The 20447-nt window shown below is 35.5% G+C and overlaps 2 protein-coding genes, 2 long non-coding RNA genes and 1 pseudogene across 6 annotated transcripts; 1 reads left to right on the forward strand and 4 right to left on the reverse strand.

Annotated features, from left to right (window-relative positions):
• The first annotated feature begins 239 nt into the window (after positions 1-239).
• On the forward strand, positions 240-2825 carry LOC143622158 (uncharacterized; annotated as a pseudogene). Its single transcript, XR_013151646.1, has 2 exons — positions 240-441; positions 2259-2825. The product of XR_013151646.1 is annotated as an uncharacterized LOC143622158 (transcript).
• Positions 2826-4931: 2106 nt separating this feature from the next.
• Positions 4932-5706, reverse strand: LOC143622159 (uncharacterized). Its single transcript, XR_013151647.1, has 3 exons — positions 5549-5706; positions 5408-5472; positions 4932-5287 (listed from the first exon to the last, which is right to left on the reverse strand). It is a non-coding gene; the product is annotated as an uncharacterized LOC143622159 (long non-coding RNA).
• Positions 5707-6843: 1137 nt separating this feature from the next.
• LOC143622160 (uncharacterized) lies at positions 6844-7770 on the reverse strand. 2 transcript variants are annotated; one of them, XR_013151649.1, is made up of 4 exons: positions 7547-7770; positions 7391-7476; positions 7138-7315; positions 6844-6966 (listed from the first exon to the last, which is right to left on the reverse strand). It is a non-coding gene; the product is annotated as an uncharacterized LOC143622160 (long non-coding RNA). The 2 variants fall into 2 exon arrangements; XR_013151648.1 differs by lacking the exon at positions 6844-6966 and adding an exon at positions 7001-7045.
• A 1570-nt stretch (positions 7771-9340) lies between these two features.
• Positions 9341-11688, reverse strand: LOC143622162 (serine/threonine-protein kinase 54-like). Its single transcript, XM_077093381.1, has 6 exons — positions 11417-11688; positions 11210-11331; positions 10807-11015; positions 10568-10742; positions 10204-10338; positions 9341-9713 (listed from the first exon to the last, which is right to left on the reverse strand). The coding sequence occupies exons 1-6, from the start codon at positions 11661-11663 to the stop codon at positions 9507-9509; spliced, it is 1095 nt and encodes a 364-aa protein (XP_076949496.1). The 5' UTR covers positions 11664-11688; the 3' UTR covers positions 9341-9506.
• Positions 11689-18024: 6336 nt separating this feature from the next.
• Positions 18025-19773, reverse strand: LOC143622163 (protein ANTAGONIST OF LIKE HETEROCHROMATIN PROTEIN 1-like). The gene is made up of 2 exons (XM_077093382.1): positions 19554-19773; positions 18025-19139 (listed from the first exon to the last, which is right to left on the reverse strand). The coding sequence occupies exons 1-2, from the start codon at positions 19729-19731 to the stop codon at positions 18112-18114; spliced, it is 1206 nt and encodes a 401-aa protein (XP_076949497.1). The 5' UTR covers positions 19732-19773; the 3' UTR covers positions 18025-18111.
• Positions 19774-20447: the final 674 nt, after the last annotated feature.

The following is a 20447-nucleotide window of genomic DNA, read 5'->3' on the forward strand; positions in this document are numbered from 1 at the left end:
TCTTTGACTATTTCAATCGTCAACATCACGATTGGATAATGAACAACACAATCTGGGGGGGATGGGTTTTGGATTTCGTCATCTGATTGTTATGTAATAATTGTCCCGCAGATAATCAGGTTTTAATTGTCTGATTACATGTGATGTAAACCCTTAATTATCAAAAGTTATCAAACCACTGATTATTTGATTATATTAACTTTAAACAGCAATATTCCAAATGTATAATTAAAACTTATAATTTGATATATATATATGAATAGCTTTACAGTATCTTGAGCTAATAATACGTCATGAAGAAAACTATGCCATGGAGTGATAATGATGACGAGGACGATTCTTCATCTGGTGCCTCTTCAAGTCCCGATACAGATGCGTCTGATAATGAACAAGTTTCAAAAAAGGACAAAATGACTTCTGCCGGTTCATCCAAATCTAAAGGTAACCTTTGTTTCCATAGAAAAAAGTAAAATATTTGTTTGGACTTTGGATGATAAAACTAGCGACTCAATGTCTCAAGTGTAGGGCTGTAAACGAGCCAAGTCAGGTGGGTTCTGGATGCTCGGTTCGCTTATCTTACAAGCTGAAACGTTGAGCTTGGCTCACCTCAGGCCAGCTCGTTTACTTTTAGAATTTTTAAAATGTGTATATTTGACGAATATTATTGTATAAAAACAAAAAAGAGTAGTATTTTGAACATACACATAATGCCTAATTTATAAACTGCAGAATATATAATATTTATTTGTATATTAAAGTTTGAGTTATTAGTTATATAGTATTAAAATTTGGGTTTTACTTTAAATGAGCAAGTCAACCAGCCAACTGATGAGCGCCTTACCTTGGATTGGAAGTGGGTCGTTTATCCTAATGAACTAAAATGTTGAGTGCGGCCCATCGAAAGCTCAAGCCAGCTCATGGCTTGCTGAGACATATTGTTTATTTTTAGAATTTTTAAGTTTTTTCACACATATTGATATACATAAAACAAATATATATATATATATATATATATATATATATATATATATATATATATATATATATATATATATATTTAACGTACAAATAATTCATATATGTAATGGAAATTGAGTCTAATCTGTATTTTATTAAAATTTGGGCTTCAACTTAGACGGGCCAAACAAGTAAGCCAGCAAACCCGCTAAACATAAGCTTGTTTACAAACAAACCATGAGCTCTTTGAAGTTTGAACAACCTTTCCTAAATCCCAAATGGAATAGGCCAAGAAATCTATTTGCTAGTTGAACTGGATTTGACCCAAAACACATTTTATTCAAAAAAAATTAGCAATTTGCGTGTCGAATATGCAAATTGTGCCATTTTAATAATAACTAAATTTTTGACTTTTAGCAGTCAAACCCATGAACCGCAAGAGTAAAGGCATTGACTTTGAGGCATTAAGTCAACATGGGTATAAAGGCGGGCTGTCTCTTTAATAACTATTTTAGTAGTAACACAAACACTGAGCGCCGCTTTTATTATGAGTGATGGATATTTAAACATTGCATTTGTTACAATAAAGGGAGTCTCTTTAAGAAGTTTTGGTCGAAGAAGTAATGCAACGTTTTCAAAAGATGAAAACTCATAGAGAACAACCATAGAGTGTTAGTTAAAAAAAATCAAAAAGACCATCGTATTTATATTATGTGTTTTTTAATTTCTAATGACAATGTTTGTTTTTTGTTTTGTGTCATACTTTTATTATGTGATAAACTTTAACCAACCTAAACCGTCGAAACGACCCGAACCGTCAAAACGACCTGAACCTTTGAACCGAGTAGTGAACCCACTGAAAAAAATTCCTGAATCTGCCACTGCACATATTGATATACATAAAACAATATATATATATATATATATATATATATATATATATATATATATAACGTACAAATAATTCATATATGTAATAAAAATTGAGTCTAATATGTAATTTATTAAAATTTGGGCTTTAACTTAGACGGGCCAAACAAGTAAGCCAGAGAGCCCTCTAAACATCAGCTTGTTTACAAACTGAGCTGAGTCGGATCGGCTTGTTTACGAACAAACCATGAGCTCTTTGTAGTTTGAACAACCCTTCCTAAATCCCAAATGGAATGGGCCAAGGAATCTATTGGCTAGTTGAACTGGATTTGACCCAAAACACATTTTATCCAAAAAAATTTAGCAATTTTCGTGTCGGATATGCAAATTGTGTCATTCTAATAATAACTAAACTTTTGACTTTTATGCAGTCAAACCCCTGAACCGCAAGAGTAAAGGCATTGACTTTGAGGCATTAAGTCAACATGGGTATAAAGGCGGGTTGTCCGTCTTAAAAGTCCCACCACCCAAAGAAGACGATAAGAACCGTGATTGGTCATGGTCAACGGGCAAGGAAGCCCGTGGTGCAACCGAGACTGAAGAAAGTTATCAAGAAAGGCAAAAAACACGGGCCGCACTACGTGATGGGGAAGAGCTCGCACACGCGCGGACTCAGAGAGAAGAATATTTCATTTTCACAGAAGGAAAAGAGGAAGAGAGACATTGGGCAGGCTAGTAGAGGAAAGAGTTATGTTGAAGAAGAGAAGAGGTTGTTGAGGGAAAATGGGGTTTATTCTGGTTTTGATTCTTGATTTTGTTGTCATTATGTATGAAGTTTATGTTACTTTTAAGTTTTGTGATGATGTTGACATGCATGTAAGACTTGGGTAAAACTAAGTCTGGTGAAATCGAATGCGTTTGTGTAATAGGCTGAAACGGGTTCTGGTTAGAATGTGTTGTTTTAAGAATGGGTTTAATGTGCATGTTTTGACTAAAATGAGCTCGAAGTGAATGGTTTTAGGAATTTATGTTTATCAAATCAAAATATATTGGCTCTTATGGCAACATCTATCATCGGAGATGGCGGTGGCTACCAGTTGAAGCGGGCTGTGCACAGCCTGTGCTTGTCGATTTGAATCCGTTTGAAGTTCACAATCTCTATTAGTATTATATAACTACAATAACTCATTGTAAAATGTAAGTATGAGTAGATGTTGGCAGGCATGTATGACTTGTATAAAGCCAAGCCTTGTGAAAACGGATGCGTGCAATAAGTTGAAATGGGTTCGGGTTAGAATGTGTTGTTTTGAATCAGTATCAGTTATTCTAAACAATAAATAAGTAAATAAATAAAAAATAAAGATGGGTTTCATTCTTGTGTAACTGAAGAGTTCTTCCATGTGGAAACAAAACACCTCTTGTCCATATCTGATGTTGGTGGAACGTTATCCTTTTTGTTTTGAAGTTTTGTAGTTTTTATTTTTATTATTAAGCATTTAAGTGTGTTATGAATTTTATTATTGGCTTATAGATTAATTTGGGTCTATCAAAGTTATACATGTAATTTTGGATCTACACATATTATACAACGAGTTGATATGGTCACTACTACAAAACTTACTACAGATTAACATAACTGATCTTATAGGAAGTATGTACCAGAATAACAAAATTAGTTGGTACTAGTAGGTGTGCCCGCGCGTTGCGACGGGGACACAATGGGGATTCAATCGGTATGAATTTGGTTTGCGATGTGGCGGTGATCAAACGATGATTTGATTGATAACTATTTAGTTCGATATGGTACCATAGCAATAGATTTATTGTTACATTATTTCTTGTCCATTATTTCCTTGAAAGCAAACACTAAATTTTGACATATGTTAATTATATTTGTTGTCATATTGAGTATGGGAACATGTTGCAATTGGTAGAGGATGTGTATTTTTCTCAAATATGGATTACATTTAATGTAACACTTTAATCATAAGTCACAACTCATGTTAGGTAATAAAGTGAATATATATTGATCAATATTGTGAAACTTTATTTTTAACAAAAAGGTATAAGAGAAATATATCATATACGATGTATTGTTGCGAGTTTCCTAAACTTTCTATCCTAAACGAATAACAATGCCAAATCTTTAGTTACCAACTTCGTCAAGATGCCAAAAACAACACCGAATGCCCTTTTTGTATTAACATACAAAAAACACAAAACTACCTGTCAACATTTAAACACTGGTTTCTTTTCATTATCATCAATATACCCTTGACTACGAAAAGACCTCCTAAAAGCTTGAACAGGATTAATGATAGATCATACTATTGTGATACCAAGTAATTAACAACAGTGATCGAATCAGCAATTGGAGGTCCCATGTTTTGTCGTTTATGTCAAGATGAACCTGCCAACCCGTGAACACATCCCAATTAAGAATCAGCAAGGTATACTCCCTTTCAAGATTGAAGTAACAAAAAAATGAATAGGTAAAGTTGTATACCGTTATTTCTATAGTTCAGTCTCCTAGCACAACCTGAGCACTAATTTCCTCATAAGCCTTTCAAACAGTCGTGTTTTCATACCGTTTACTACGTCGCCAAAACATGACCTACTAAATAAAATTAAAGTGCATTGCAAATATGTTTATTTACACAACATAGTTTATGGACAAAGAAAAAACTACACATTACTTATAAAACTGTGTATTAGTAATTATTATAAAAATGTTTTTGTCAGGGACTAATAAAATGATTAGTGTTATATTTAAATTTATTATTGTGTAACTGTAATGATATATATAGCTGTTACTTAAATTCTTTAGTTACCTTCAAAAAGTCATATATAACATGATATCTAGAAAATGCCCAGATTGATGATTAACTTTGACTAACAAAAAGGCAACCTTGAGTCCTTAACTAAAATGTCAAAGTTAACTTGAAAATTCAAAAATGTCCGAAAACAGTTTTGACCCAAAAGTCAAAATTGACAAGAAGGTTTGTCCCTTTCAATTAAATATGACCAATTTGCCTCTAACATCCAAAATCAAACAGGCCAACAAACCAGCTGAACAAGTCAACGAGACCGAGCCGGATCGGCGGGTAAATAATTTTATGCTTTCAGCTTTTTTAAAGAAACCGTTATAACCCGAGCACGTTTAATAAACTATTTCATCAAATAATAAAACAACTGAGTTTACAAAAATTAAATAAAAAAACAGGGGACTAAATAAAAAATATATATATAATTCATTATAATACGTGCACACGTGTCGTTTTAAAAAATAGAACGTGCGCACCTCATTTGATTATCATCTTCTTGGTCTTCGTATGATGAGCATAATAGTCTGTTTCTAAAAATAGCCTTGAGATCCTTTGACGGGCTTTGGTAAGCGTTAGGACTCTTCCCAACACACGCGTAATAGCTTTTTGATCCATGAGAAATTACAACATCCATCCTAAGACAAAAACAATAATACTATGTTTATGATAACAACATCTTAAAGCAAAAAAAGTAAAACGTTACCTACCTTTGTTGACCGCAACAAAGAAATATATGCATTTTACACTGCATATACCTTTTTTGGGGACACATAAAGCAGCCTCAAGTATAGATATAATTTGGGGGACCCAGGGCATTGACCTAAAATACAGTCAATTCGTTACAGATAAAAAAACAGATATAATATGAATTGAGGTGAGCTCAAAAGTTTTACTACCAATAGTAAAGGCAATATTGGGGATGGAAGAAAGACTGCTACAATCAACTGCAGATTCTCACATCGGGTTTGGTAATCTATCACACAACTGCATTTACATAAACAAAAATGCTCAGAACCAATATGGCAATTTCGATCCATCCGCTTATCTAACGGGTACAAAGGAAACTGGTCAAATGAGCTCAAAGTGTAAGTAATGCATGAAACTTTCTATTAATCTCATAAAAAGGATTATTATTGACATGGTATAGTTTTTATACTTATCCGGCACGCTAATTATTTATTTTCTTGGGGGGGAAAGTGTTTTATGCAACCTTGACCCCGTTTGACATGTTGATAGATCAGTTGTATTGACCTGTTATCCAGCTCATTTGACCCGTTCATTTTTGAACCTTGCCTTGGCTTTCTGCACAACAACAAGATCCAACTTCGTTTTCAATCTCACACACAACCTCTTCTTCCTAGGCTTTCTGCACAACAACAAGCTGCTCAGTCTTTTCTTTCAACACATGCATATCCACCTGTAACTGGTCCAACTCTTTATCGACTCCACACTTTTCATTGCTGGTCTTTTCCAGCTCACTTTCAAGTTTTTTCCGCCAAATCTCACACGGGCCCGCTTTAGATTTCAACAAAGCCAACTCTGTTAAACGAGACCGCACGGAACCTACATCAAACCCATGAGTCTCCAGCTCACATAAAGTCGCCAAACTGGAGTCGATTATGTCAACAGAATCACTCTGTTGCAAGCCCCAAAGCCTCTGAACAATGCCCCCAAATGTCACCATGTGACCAATGGCTGTTCCCTCACGAATTTCCTCTTTCATTTTCTTCAACGGTGAAAAGTGTGGCTTTTGAGGCGGTGTTTGGTATAGTTCAAGTGCTTCAAGGGTGGCCCAGATCGGGTCCCGCTTGATAAATGGCCAATCTTTTTGGTAGTCAGCGGTGGTTCTGGTTCGAGAACCACCACTTTTGGTGACTACCATGGCTTGAGCCGGTGAGTTGCCAGGAGGACGTAAACACTTTTCATTGCTGCTCTTTTCCAGTTCACTTTCAACTTCTTTCCGCCTAATCTCACACAGGCCCGCTTTAGATTTCAACAAAGCCAACTCTGTTAAGCACGCCCGCACGGAACCTGCATCAAACCCATGAGTCTCCAGCTCACATAAAGTCGCCAAACTGGAGTTGATTATGTCAACAGAATCACTCAGTTGCAAGCCCCAAAGCATCTGAACAATGCCCCCAAATGTCACCATGTGACCAATGGTTGTTCCCTCACAAACTTCCTCTTCATTTTCTTCAACGGTGAAAAGTGTGGCTTTTGAGGCGGTGTTTGGTATAGTTCAAGTGCTTCAAGGGTGGCCCAGATCGGGGACCGCTTGATAAATGGCCAATCGTTTTGGTAGTCAGCGGTGTTTCTGGTTCGAGAACCACCACTTTTGGTGACTACCATGGCTTGAGCCGGTGAGTTGCCAGGAGAACGTAAACAAGAGCTTTCTATAAACATTAACCAGTGTTGATCAAGTTACAAAACAATAAGATTACCAAAATTTGAAATCATGTTAGTTATGTCTTTAAAAAAAGCTTACATTTTAAAACTAATAGCGGTTGCATGCCTTGAAACCACACAGATAGAGGCGCCTCATCAAGATTAATAGTGTCTTCAGTATCGTTTAGTAAACCAATTGCATTATTAACCGACAACTTTGATGGTCTTCCATGTTTTCTTTTTTGACGGCTCTGTCCATCCCCCGCCTCATGGGTTTGCTGTTAACAACAATAACAAATGTGAATTAGTTAAGTTACAAACTTACAATTTAGAGTGCCAAAACAACTGCTTACCATTAATGAATCTTTATTAATATCATCCGATCCATTTGTTTCCAAAACCGACACAATGGCTTTTGCATTTCCATTGCCACATATACCTTAAATAATCAACAAAATATAACTTCCTGTTAAAAGAAACAACTTCAGTTGTATATAAATGTCACACACCTGCTAAAGATTTGAATCGTTTCCTGCATGAACTGTTTTCAACTGAATTCCCATTTCCTTTTCTCCCGCTGTAAGTAACTACTACATCAGAATTAGTTTCCTGCACATGTCAAGACTTTAATCAGTAAATCGCTAAAAATAACAAGTCAGTTGGACCGAAGAGTACACTTTAACGGACTTACCGGTTGTTTACACAAACTGTTCTTTTTAGCAGAAACAGTTGTATCAGCTATCAGGGTTTCTGTAGCTGGTGTAGTGAAGCCTGAATCAGCATTTGTATCACCCAATTCTTCATCTGGTATCTACATTTCAAATAATTAACTACATCAAGATTTGACTTTTTATTATTAAACACAATTCATTATGTAAACCTATTCATTATATTCTAATAATTCCCTATCTAAATTGCCTTCTTCCATAAACAACACATTCCAAGCGTCAAAACTACATCTACATATTGATATGCTTTTAATCTCGATATATGATTTTGTTAAACTGATCCTCTAATTCAATTAAACTGATCCTCTAATTTCAATTCTAGGTGAATTTTTGACCTAACATCAAATAATCACTAAATCTTCATAATAGAGTTACAATTAACACAATATACAACTACAGAATTGAAACTTACCGCCGGCGGAGATGCAGAGGAGCTTGTTTGGCTTGTTCAGATCCGGTCATATTTCCTCCTCGAATTAGGGTTTTGGCTTCCGTTTGTAGTGGCCGCTGCTTTATGCGGATGAATGAGGAGAAGGTGGAACATATAGTATTTAATGGATTCTGCTTTATACGGATGAATGATGAGAAGATGGAACTTATAGTATTTAATGGATTTTAAGCCGATTGTTAATGCGAGAGTGCGTAACAGACACCAATTGAAGGAGAGAATGAGAGGGAACAAATGACTTAATGATTGTGTTGAATGTGCCGGATCTTGATTCTTCACCGGGCCGTGAAGTTGCCGGAGCCCTTAATAAACTTTTAATTTTCAGGGCGTCTGAAGAAAGAGAGTGCGGGAAATGAAAGGTTGTCTATCTCTATTATAATTTATTATAATTATAATAATATAATGTAGTATAGATAAGTTTGGATGTTACAACAATGTTAGGTGTTACAAGAGAGAACACATATATACGTTCTATAGTCTCAGGTTATGGAAGCGTTGCGGCTATCATTATACTAATGAAATTTTGGTTATATGGGAGTTTGCTTTATATATGCATGCTCACGCTTATAATTGTAACTTAACGTTGTTTTGTTTTGTATTTTTTTGATTTCTGCATACATCACTAGAATTAGGGGCGGACTCAAGTGTCGGGTACTGGAGCGGGCTCACTGGGAGAAATATCTTTGAAGTTTTCTAGTGTTTGAGACATGTGTCGTGGGAGGGGTGAAACCAGCTGCATAAAAGTGAGCTTTCACATTTTAACAAACTAACAAGTGTGTTATGGTGGGGTTAAATGTGGAAGAGTGAATAAACTTAAATTGTTGAGCTTTCGTACATTTCACGTGTGTGATGTCCGTGAAGGAGATCCGATGGAAGGGGTTAACGCCCCATGTGGCTCAATGTGTTATGGTGGTGGGCGCTAACCTTGTTGACCTGGCTTGTTTCACGCCACTTTGGCAGCACCACAACATACTCACATTTATGTGTAATATACGAACAATGATTCTGATTCGGCAAGTGTCCCGAAAATAAAGGTGATCGGCCCACCACCTATTGGATTGGAATAGGGTTTATTTAAGATGATCATATGGCAATTTCAACACCTAGGAATGGGTTAAATTATGTTATATTTTCTCTTTTGAGTTCAAATAACAAATATACCTTAAAAGAAAGCTGGTCAGGTGAGAAAAAACTAAGAAACAAAAAAAATGTTATTTACAAGGCAATAAACCTCTTGAATCATTTTGCATAAAACCCAACCGTAGTACCCTACAAATGATGGTGGGCATAAGATCAAGGACCACGGCGGAGGAAGCAGAAACAACCGGGGGCTTCGTCATCCTCCAACACCATGCCACCACCTTTGCTAGTGTCTACTGCCTCTAACAACTTCACAATCTCCTCCATTTCCGGCCTTTTCTCTGGGTTTGCATCCCAACATTTCTTCAAAATGCTCTCAAAAGAACTTGGACAGCACTTTGGAATGTTAGGCACTAAGTTCTGCAACAAAAATATCAATACATAAATGTCTCAAATATATCGTTCAGTTTAAATAGTATATATCTTTTTAAATTTGTTTTATTTATAGAACTACTAAGTCTAATCTTTTTGTTTTTAAGAATGGTTGGTTATAAAATCAAGGATACCGCGAAGGTGACTCTTTATAAATGTTTAAAAAGGGGTATGTCGTCATCCAAGATAACGACGTCATCGGAAAAGTCAATGTCGTTATCTCAGATAGCGATATTTATAAGACAGCGGAATGCATTGTTGTGTTTTATTTATTTTCTTAAATTTCTGTATAGATTTACTGAAAATGAAGTTGTATGCAATTAAACAAACCCACAAGTCAATGCCCATCTCCAGATTAACCAATCTTTTTGTTAAAATAAAAAAAACAATAGTCACTGGTTCAATGACCGAACAACACTTGTAGTTGAAAATGAGTCAGTAACTGTAATTACAACAACGATTATCATTATAATGGTACCTGATGAATAACTGCAGAAGATACTTCGTCAAAACTAAGACCGGCATAAGGCACATCACAACAATAAATCTCCCATAAACATATCCCGAAACTATAAACGTCACATTTCCTATTATACGGTTTTCCTGCAAGAACCTAAAGGCAAACCCATTAAACAACAGAGTAATTTAAAATATATATATTTTCATAGCATAAAATATTATAAAAGTTATGTTACTTTAAAAAGATATATAACTGTTATAACCATTATTATCTTTAGAAAATCTAAACTTTTTGGACCAATTTGGGTTTACTCAACCCATTATGAACTTATGACTCGTTATCTAACCCGTTCATTCTTATCACCTATAGCCGTTATACATACCTCTGGTGCCATGTATCCAAGACTTCCAGTTTCACCAGTCATGTCTCTACAATTTTGTGCTTTAACATGAGCAACTCGAAAATCAGCAATCTTAAGTGTTCCATCTGTATCTAACAGCATATTTTCAGTTTTAACATCTCGGTGAACGATCTTTTTGGAGTGAAGATAGCTTAATCTGAGAGAACAATGGTGAACTAGTTAATAACTAAACAATACACCATGCTAAAAATAAAACTCACCCTCTAGATATATCAAGAGCAAATTGAATGACCACTTTGAAAGATAATTTCTTCCTTGAGTTTCTGATCAAGAAATTTTTGACAGTCCCGCCTTGAAGATATTCGACTACAACACAACAAGCGCGATATGGTAGAGGCTTTTGGCCCGTATTCGAATCGTTGTTTGATGGGATCTTGAGTTTCAATATTCCCACTGAAGCCCCAATGAACTACAATTGTATTCAAGTCACCATTAATTAAAAAGAAAAAAGTTACTAAGAGTGACACAGGTGAAATGAAAACATTTTAATTTAGTTTTTTTTAAATAAAACCATTAAGCAGACTATAAGCATAAAAAAACACTTTTTATACGCTGTTGTTTTTTATTTGACCCGTTAGAAATAAAACAATAACCGAAATTGACCTTTGTGATATTTGGATGATCGAGTTTATACCAAACCGCAACTTCTCGCTCAAACGTTGCACGAAGAGCGAAAGCCTGGGCAACAGTAACACCACCACCATCGCTCCAATCCAATACCTTAACTATAAAATTCCATAATTCAGTAAATATAACCTTATAATAGCATAGTGACAATTTAATATCAAGAAAATAAATATAAAAAATAACCTGCCACATCTTGATCATCATAGACACCCTTGTAAACAGTAGCATGATCAGCAATAACATTGTTTATATCCAGTTTAGTCAAATCAATCTCCCATTCTTCCTGAATTTCTCTCTCCTTTGACCAAATCTTTGCTAAATGTTTATCCAGTTGCACATCAAAGTTCTTAAAGTCAACACCCAATTCCGTTGACTTTGAACCCAATTGGGAGTTTGACTTTTCAGACATATTTGATTCCTTCATATCCATTTGTAAGTTACAATTTGCAACATATGAAAACTCAAGAATATATATTATGAATTGTGAAGAATGGTGAATAAAAGGATTGAATTTAAATTTAAGAATTAAATGTTTAAAATTCAAAGGGGAAGAAGTGGATAAATATATAATCCTTTATTGGGGAATTTAGAGAATGAAGTGGAGAATTTGAAAGTTAATATGAAAAGGGCGGTGAGGGAATCTTGATGGTGGAGAAGATAATAGCCGGTGGGTCTCTTTAACTCTATTTCATTTAAATATTTGCATGGAAAATAAATAATAAGAAAACTACCGGCAAAATTAAAACATATAATAAATAAAATAATACACTACAAATTTAATTTTATTTCAAGCAATAATATTGGTAGATTTTGATTTGATTGTCCAGGATAGAGATTCGTGGAGACGTAGGATTAATGTTAGCGACTTCTAGGGGAATGTACCTAGTTAGCTTAGCTTTGTATTTAAGGTCTAGTTGGCTAGCCTAGCTCCTTGTTGTTTATGTATATTTTTGGTTTGATGTTGCTTTTGTTCTTATGCCATATTCTTAGTTTGTTATAGATTCCTTGCTATTTGATAGTTTGTTATCTATATATAGCTAAGTGTCTTTACTTGTAGGATGTATCTTTACTATGTTTACCTTTATATAGCTTTATGAGCCGTGGGTCTCTCTGGAAGCAGCCTTTCTATTCTCACGGATATAGGAAAGACTTGCCTACATCCCAGCCTCCTCTGACCCTACTGATAGCGTGCTATGTGGTGGGATATACAGGGCTTGATTAATTGATTGATATCGTACTATTCTAAGTTCTAATGGTATTGTAGAGGTAGGGTATCAAACTCGTCAATTAGTTAATAACATTCATTTGTCAGCTGTTATCTCATGCACCACACGTATATCAAGGCGCTGGATGTTATGTCTCCAGGCACCCTCTCCTCTCTATCGGCTATAAATACCAAATTACCCACAAACGGTAAAGGATCCAACATTGGAATACCTACTTGGCAACACTCTCTAGCTTCCAAGAGAGAATATTGTTTCTATATAGTCATAACAAATATTGATTCTCACGTCGGATGGGGGTTACGAGAAGAAACCCCCCCCCCCCCCCCAATCTCATTCTCGTAACGAGTTCACAGTGTTTTGTTTTATATGTGAATCTACTCATTCACGCCGGATAATACTAAACCCATCGTGAGAAACACTTGATCTTTCCCTTGAACTAAGTAATTATTAGACCGAGGGGAATTTCGTGTTTCATCATTTATATATTGATTTATTTCTTTCAATATACGTTTGACTTATAGTTTATCAATATCCTCTACTATCTTGTTAATTCAATTCACACCTGATTACAGAAATAACACGATTTCTCTCCATATGCTATTAAAGATAAAAAAAATATTAAACAATTTTATTTGTTAAAGCTGGCAATCAACAATTTCTTTGAAACTTATTGGTTGGTTGGGGTTAGAAACCCGTTTCACCCTTTCCATTAGAAGTAATCTTTCGTTCCTTTGGGTGAAGTAAAGGCTTGCTCTTCTGCTTTTTGCACTTCAACATTTATTATTTAACTATGATAAAACTTTTGTAAGACAAAGTAATTTCGATATATACCTTTTATGTCACATAAGGTCATATTATAAAAGAAAACCAAAACTTAATCAAGATAAATTTATTTACACGTATTTATTAAACAACTCTCTTTTTTATTATTATTATTTGTTACTCAATAAGATTTAAACTCTCATCACTTGACAAGATAAACCTTATCAATATCTTACGCAAAATCAAAATTTGAATGGTTAATTATTCAACGATTAATATTTGATAACGAAAACATTAAATAATTTGTGAACGAAAATGGAAGGTACACCTTTTAAATAAATGATCATCATCAGTAAGTGAAAACGAGGAATAAAGTGGTTGTATGATTACTGTTTGGTAAACTTTATCTTAGGTCAATCATGCCATTATTTTAAAGTGGATAGAAATTAGGATACTCTTAAATAGGTATAGGACTCCACTACACAATTTTTAATGTACTAAATCTAGATTGTTACGATGCTATTAAAATATATCATCATCATCATCGTACTCAGTATATCCCACCAATAGCAAAGCTATGGTAGGGTCTGAGGAGGGTATGATGTAGACAGCCTTACCTCTACCCCATGGGGATAGAGAGGCTGCTTCCGGTGAGACCCCCGGCTCGATAGTAGTTTTGCATCAAGCCTTGGACATATTACATAAGGCACATAGCACTCAATCATCGGGACGCCGGTTGATTGGTGCATGTACCCTTGTCTTTCGTCTATTAACGCCACCACATGATGCCTGATTAACCTTCCATCACTTTTAACGTTATTTTCACAAAATTAGTAAAATAACGTCAAAATTAGTGCAATTTTACTTTTGCCCACCCGAGGGTTCACACATATATACATTATATGCGCGCACCACAAGCAGGGCACACGATGCTATTAAAATCAAGTTGTTAATTTTGTTTTTTCTTATATACAAGCTTTTACAACCCATGCGTTACACCGAATTTGTAAGAAATGAGAACAAAATCCGTGAACATCTCAGAAAAACAAAAATGAAAAGGGCAAAAAATATACTTCGTATAACCTAAGTTTAACGGTATGAAACCCAAAATTGACTCTTCACGTTTTAAGATATATATGATGATATTATCTCAATGAGTTGTAGTTTGTTGGACTGGGCATATTTTCTTTGGAGAAGATCAAGATGCTTTTTATTTTTATTTTTATTTAAATTGAGTTTCCTATATTATCTGATTGACTATTTACAAACTACAATATGATTCTCACTTATAAGTTGAGGGCTAGGCTTATTGTTTAGAAAGTTGATAATGTTTTTACTTAAGAATTTTCAACTTTTAAGCTTGTTGATCAAAGCATTAGATTTTGTGTTCCTTGTATTCGTGTTAAGAAACTTGTTCTCTATTTTCGACAATCTCAAATAAGTTAACGGTTCAATTTGGGTTTAGTTTTTGTTTATTTTTGACCGTCTGAAGTAATTACTCTTTAGATATTGGGCATACTCGAGGGTATCGGGTGTACCTGTTACTCAGTTTCATTTTTTTTATATAAAAAAGGGAAAGGCCATATTTAAGTAAAATCTGTATTCCTATCATTTTAGTTTTTATATAATTTTATGTTTCTAACAACTTAACACATTATTGATGCACACGCAGGAACATATTCAAATGGCATGGAAACTATCGTCAAACACATATCTTATCCAGCATAGGTCATCAGGCCAAACGTAGTGGGCGAAGGTTGGGTGCGAAATGAGGCGAGGAAGGGCGCAAACACCGCCCCCCGATTGATATGTGGGCGATTTGGGACGGGGGCGGGGTTTACTTGTCGCCGACTAGAATTGAAAATAATAATATAATAATAATAATAATGTTACCGTTGGGGGGGGGGGGGGCAACGGCTATAAAAAAATAAATTAAATTAAAAACTTAATATAAATATCAAACCAATTAAACCATTTTCACCATATCATACACAAACCCAAACATAAATATACCAATCATTTTTATTATTTTCATACTTCTTCAAACTCAATGGGTTCCCCGGATTCCACGAACTCTGCCAAGATTTGGGATCAATTAATCAACGAGAGCAGAAGAATTCATCAGATTCATCGACAAGTGGTGGAAGAGCATTTAGAGGTCACGAACGTGGTTCGGGCCGTCGCCAATAACATGGTAACCGGCTCTGCTCCGTCTACGGCACCACGTAGACGGTCATATATCCTTCGGGATCGTACGCAAGCGAACGCTCGTTTGATGAAGGACTACTTCAACGACACACCTACATTTAACGACGCTATGTTTCGACGTCGTTTTCGGATGTCCAAGCGTTTATTTTTGTGCATCGCTGGAGATATGGAGCGGGAGTATGAGTATTTTCAACAGAAACCCGACGCAAGAGGATATTTAGGATTCTCTGCATCCAAAAGTGTACTTCGGCTTTACGCATCCTTGCATACGGCAACACGACCGATATCAACGACGAGTATTTAAAGATGGCTGAGACAACAACGAGAGATGCGTTGGAGAATTTTTCATCGGTAAAATTTAAATTGTTTGTATTAACTATTGTTTTTAATATAAATATTTTTTAATAATTTATTTGTATCGGGATAATACAATTATACCCTCGTCGTTATCTGAGGATTCCTACTTCAAACGACCTGACTCGCATATATGATGTACACGAAAGCAAACATTCTTTTCCAGACATGATCGGGAGTATAAATTGCATGCATTGGGAGTGGGCCAACTGTCCAACCGCATGACGAGGTCAATACACCGTGGTGACCATGGGATGCAAACGGTTAGTCTTCAAGCCATTTGTTCACACGACCTCTGGATTGGTCAGCCTACTTCGGCTCAGTCGGGTCCAACAACGATATAAACGTTCTCAACGCGTCACCCGTGTTAGAGTATTACATCAGCCGTAGCATACCGGTCTTACCGTTTTATGCCAACGATACCTTTTATCGTCACGGATACTATTTGGGAGATGGGATATATCAGAGTACTCGATCATTGTCAAGACGTTTCAAGACCCTATAGAAGAAAAAAGAGATTATTTTAAGAAGAAGCAAGAGTCCGCGAGAAAGGATATAGTGAGGTGTTTCGGGGTTCTAAAAAAACGTTGGTATTATGTGAAAAACCCTTGTCGTGTATAGACATTGGCAAAAATGAGCGATGCCATGTATACGTGTATCATATTGCATAATATGATTTTAGAAGACGAGGGAAAAGCAATATGTCAACACTATATACCAGGAAGCGTTCCAGAACAGTTCCCTGAACCAACCCAAGACCAACGAACGTATAACATTCACCAGCTCACCTCAAGTGATATACATTACCAACTGAAGGCGGATTTGGTTCAACACGTGTGGGATAATCGTCCCGTTGAGGACGAAGATGAGGACGAAGAGGAGGACGAAGACAAGGAGGAGGAGGACGACGAGGACGAATAGATTAGTTTTTTTATTTGTATTTTTATATGTATTTTGTTGTGGTGTGTTTTTTTATTATAATTTATTTTTATTATTTGTGTGTTTTTTTTTAGTTTTATGTATTTTTTTGTATTATTTTTTAATTTTAGTACATTTTTATTTAATTATTAAAATAAATTGGTTTTTATTTAATTAGTTTAATTATAAAAAGAAAATAATAAAAAAAGAAACTGTAGACCCAACTTGTAGCCCTTACACCATTACACCCCAAAAATAAAATCACACCCTTTGTTGACTGGGCGCCACGTATCACAATTCGCCTCAATTGTCGCCCCTCCACTACACATAGCCTCGTTAGGTTAAAACAAAATGATTAAAAAAAGAAAGTACATCAAAAATATAAAATAATAATAATAATAATAGTTAATAATAATAATAATAGTTACCTACCTAGGCCGACCCGTACATTTCAATAGCTTCTAAAGAAATAAACATCATAAAAGTACACTCAAAACCTATGCCACTTAGACTATGTGTAGTGGAGGGGCTACAAAATGGGCGATTTACGGCATGTGACGTCCAGTTGCCAAATGGTTAATTTTTGTTTTAGGGTGTAACGGTGTTGTAGCCCTACACACACATACACATATAATCTTTACTATATATAATACACTAAATGAGGGTAAATTAAAACACATCTTTTTAAGTAATTTACAAGTAATAAAGCACATAGTATAAATTTAAACAAGGATAAAAAGAGTCTTTTACTAATGTTTATTTATATTTTCATTTTTAACTCAACTTCCACAATGATTTTTAAACGTTAATAACTTTTTCGTACGTTAATATTTATTTAAAAATTTTTTACCATAAAAACAAGAATATTTTTCTTTTTAATTTGAGTATGATATTGTTATAGTTTTTTTTAGTTAAAAAAATAACATTTTGTGTATGGGTGTTTGCGGTATGGTTTTGATAGTTTTCAAGTTAAACCGTGAACCAAACTGTTAGTAAAAATTTTTGTTGTCGTAAACCGACACCGAACCATTGAAATTGAAAACGACTGGCTAAAAGCTAAATAAAAGATCAACCGTGAAATCATACCAATGACTGATTTCAACAGTTTTACGGCTTCAAATTAAACAATGAACACCCATAAATATGTTACATGATTACCAAGTCTATGTTTCCCGCTGCATCGCGCGGGCACCCGTCTAGTATTAATAAACACACACACACACCCAGCGACCAACAATCATCACCTCCCCCCCCCCAACCCAAATTTCGCCCCAATATCGCTTGGGGGGGCGGTGTTCAACCAAAAAATCGCCCTTTTCGCCATTTTTTGTCACCCACTACACCCAACCTTACAATGGCAATTAAGATAAAATTAGAATATCCTTGTTTCAAGAACAATTACAATCATTCTCACTTGATATGTTCCAAATGTGCAGCTAGATTCTCTCTCATCTTTCTACCAACAGGATCAGCCTGTTTACACCATTGTTCAACATACCCCGAATCATGATGGCCCGACAATGAAACATCCGGTTCAATACAATCCCCACAATCTATAATAATATTATGAAGCAAACAACATACCACAATAATACTAGGCAGCTTCTTCTTATCGGGCCGCCACATAACCTTATTCAGAATCCTCCAACTTCCTTTTAGTTGTGAAAACGCCCTCACAGCAACAGATCTCGCAGCCTCATGAACTGCATTCAAACCCGACACCTCATCACTCTCGTTATAAGGCGTTATTAACCATGGAAGAAGCGGATAATTAGCACCGCCGACGATGAACTCTCTGATCTCCATTTCGTTAGATAATATTACCGGGTTTCCGTTTAATCGCTCACCCGACTCACAAAGTTTATAAAAACCCGAGAACTTCAATAGTTTTGGAATCGTCATACCACCGGGCCAGCCCGTTACAATATCAAGAAACCTTGATTTGTCATCAACAATACCTTGTACTAACATACTATAATTTTTAACCTGATCACACCAATCATCCGATGTTTGGACCGCGGGTAAAGTCATAATTATATGAGTGGCATCGATCGCGCCACAACAGTTAGGTAAATTAAACGTTTTCTCGAACTCGTTTTTAACGCTTTGTAAATTATTATCATCGGGCCATTTGAGGTGGTGTCGGCCTCGTTCTTCCATGGCTTCTATGAAGCGCCACGTGACTTGTGAAACGGTGGATTGACCGACGCCGAACGATGCACCGACCGACACTTGTGACTCGCCTGACGCTAACCGTCTTAATGCGATTGCAACTTGTTTTTCTACACTAAGAAGTCTTCCTTCAATGTTGATGAGACCCGCAGGGGGTTGGGAAATTAGGTCTTCTCTTACTAACGAACATATGTACTCGAAGGTTTTCTTTGATACATGGAAAAAGTATTTGAATCCTTGTTCTTCGTCTTCAGGCACCATTGAACCTGCAAACGTGTTATTATGGTGGTGTTGTAAACTGATTAGAACAATTTACAAAGCATTAAAAACGAGTTTTTTGATTTCAATTGACACGAAATATGCAAAGAATTAACGCATTTTACATGTGTATTGAGAAATTAGAAAAAAAACAACAGGCACAGCATTTACAATTTTAGATTGTTGTTATATGACATATAAATCACAAATAATAAGCTCCAAAACCATAAATCTGAACAGATGAAATAATGTGAGAAAATAGAATAATCAATTGGCATTAATTTCAAACCTAAAAATCACAAGATTTTAAGATAAACCCTAAATCTGTACAGATGAAATAATGTAAGAAACTAGAATAGAACTGAAAGGAAAATGATAGAAAGAAACAATAATAATAATAATAATAATAATAATAATAGTACCAGGAAGAGGTGGGTTTTTCTCACAGAAGGAAATCCACCAATCAGAATCGACGGTAGCCGCCGGTGCTGCGGCGTTTGATATCTTTTTCTTCTTCAATTTCTTCTTCTTGGAATCCTTTTTCAGCTTCATCTTTTTAGGTGTGAATAATTCCTGCTGCTTTGATTTCTTTGGAGCCATTTAGGTGTGACTTCGAGTTCTTGTTACAGTGATCAAGATTTCGGCAAAGAATACCGATTGATTTGTGTTTGAAGCCAACAATATTTATTTATTTATACCCGACCCGACTCCATTTGCTTCAATAAAATATACACAAATCTCTCGACAAAAAGATTGGATTAATTTGGGGATGTAATTCTCGACACCACCCCCATCAAACTATCTATATAATTGTCTACCATAACATCTTGCGTGTTGTTCTTCTCCCCCATTCTCTAGAGCCACCAGATTGCTAAGATTTCTAAATGGAGGCTTCTCATGCATTTGACCCGAAATCGTGGGTACGGGTATTACCAAACCCAGATAGTCTTAAATGGGTTATAACATCTCATTTATTTGTGAAACTCTTTCATAATCAAACAATAATTTTCGCGGGTCATGGGTCTCACCAAACCCGGATAACCCTTATACGGGTTATTACATCTCATTTATTTGTGAGAATAATTTCAACGGGTTATATGTCTTGCTAAACCCTAATAGCTCTCAAATGGGTTATAATATCTTATTTATTGGTAAAAACTTTCATCCTCAAATCCTAATTTAATTTATCTTTATATGTTCTCCATTGTTGGTCTATCATCTCCATCGCCGGTTAACTTCCGATACTACCCGCCATCGTCAACTACATCAACGTCCCTTTTTTCATTAGACAGATATTTGTGTTCATGTTTGTTCAT

The sequence above is a fragment of the Bidens hawaiensis genome, unplaced genomic scaffold (assembly GCF_021521415.1).
Source record: "Bidens hawaiensis isolate Kalapana, Puna unplaced genomic scaffold, B.hawaiensis_p1.1 tig00003058_1, whole genome shotgun sequence".
Lineage (NCBI taxonomy): Eukaryota > Viridiplantae > Streptophyta > Magnoliopsida > Asterales > Asteraceae > Bidens > Bidens hawaiensis.

Bases quoted from the DNA above. Each gene is read 5' to 3' on its own strand.
- LOC143622162 (XM_077093381.1), bottom strand. From the start codon at position 11,663: ATGGATATGAAGGAATCAAATATGTCTGAAAAGTCAAACTCCCAATTG. The intron at 11,016-11,209 runs GTCAATTTCGGT...ATACAATTGTAG, and splicing joins ATCATCCAAATATCACAAAG to TTCATTGGGGCTTCAGTGGG. The intron at 10,743-10,806 runs GTGAGTTTTATT...TTGTTCTCTCAG, and splicing joins GCTCTTGATATATCTAGAGG to ATTAAGCTATCTTCACTCCA.
- LOC143622163 (XM_077093382.1), bottom strand. From the start codon at position 19,731: ATGGCTCCAAAGAAATCAAAGCAGCAGGAATTATTCACACCTAAAAAG. The intron at 19,140-19,553 runs GTACTATTATTA...ACACGTTTGCAG, and splicing joins GAAAAACCCACCTCTTCCTG to GTTCAATGGTGCCTGAAGAC.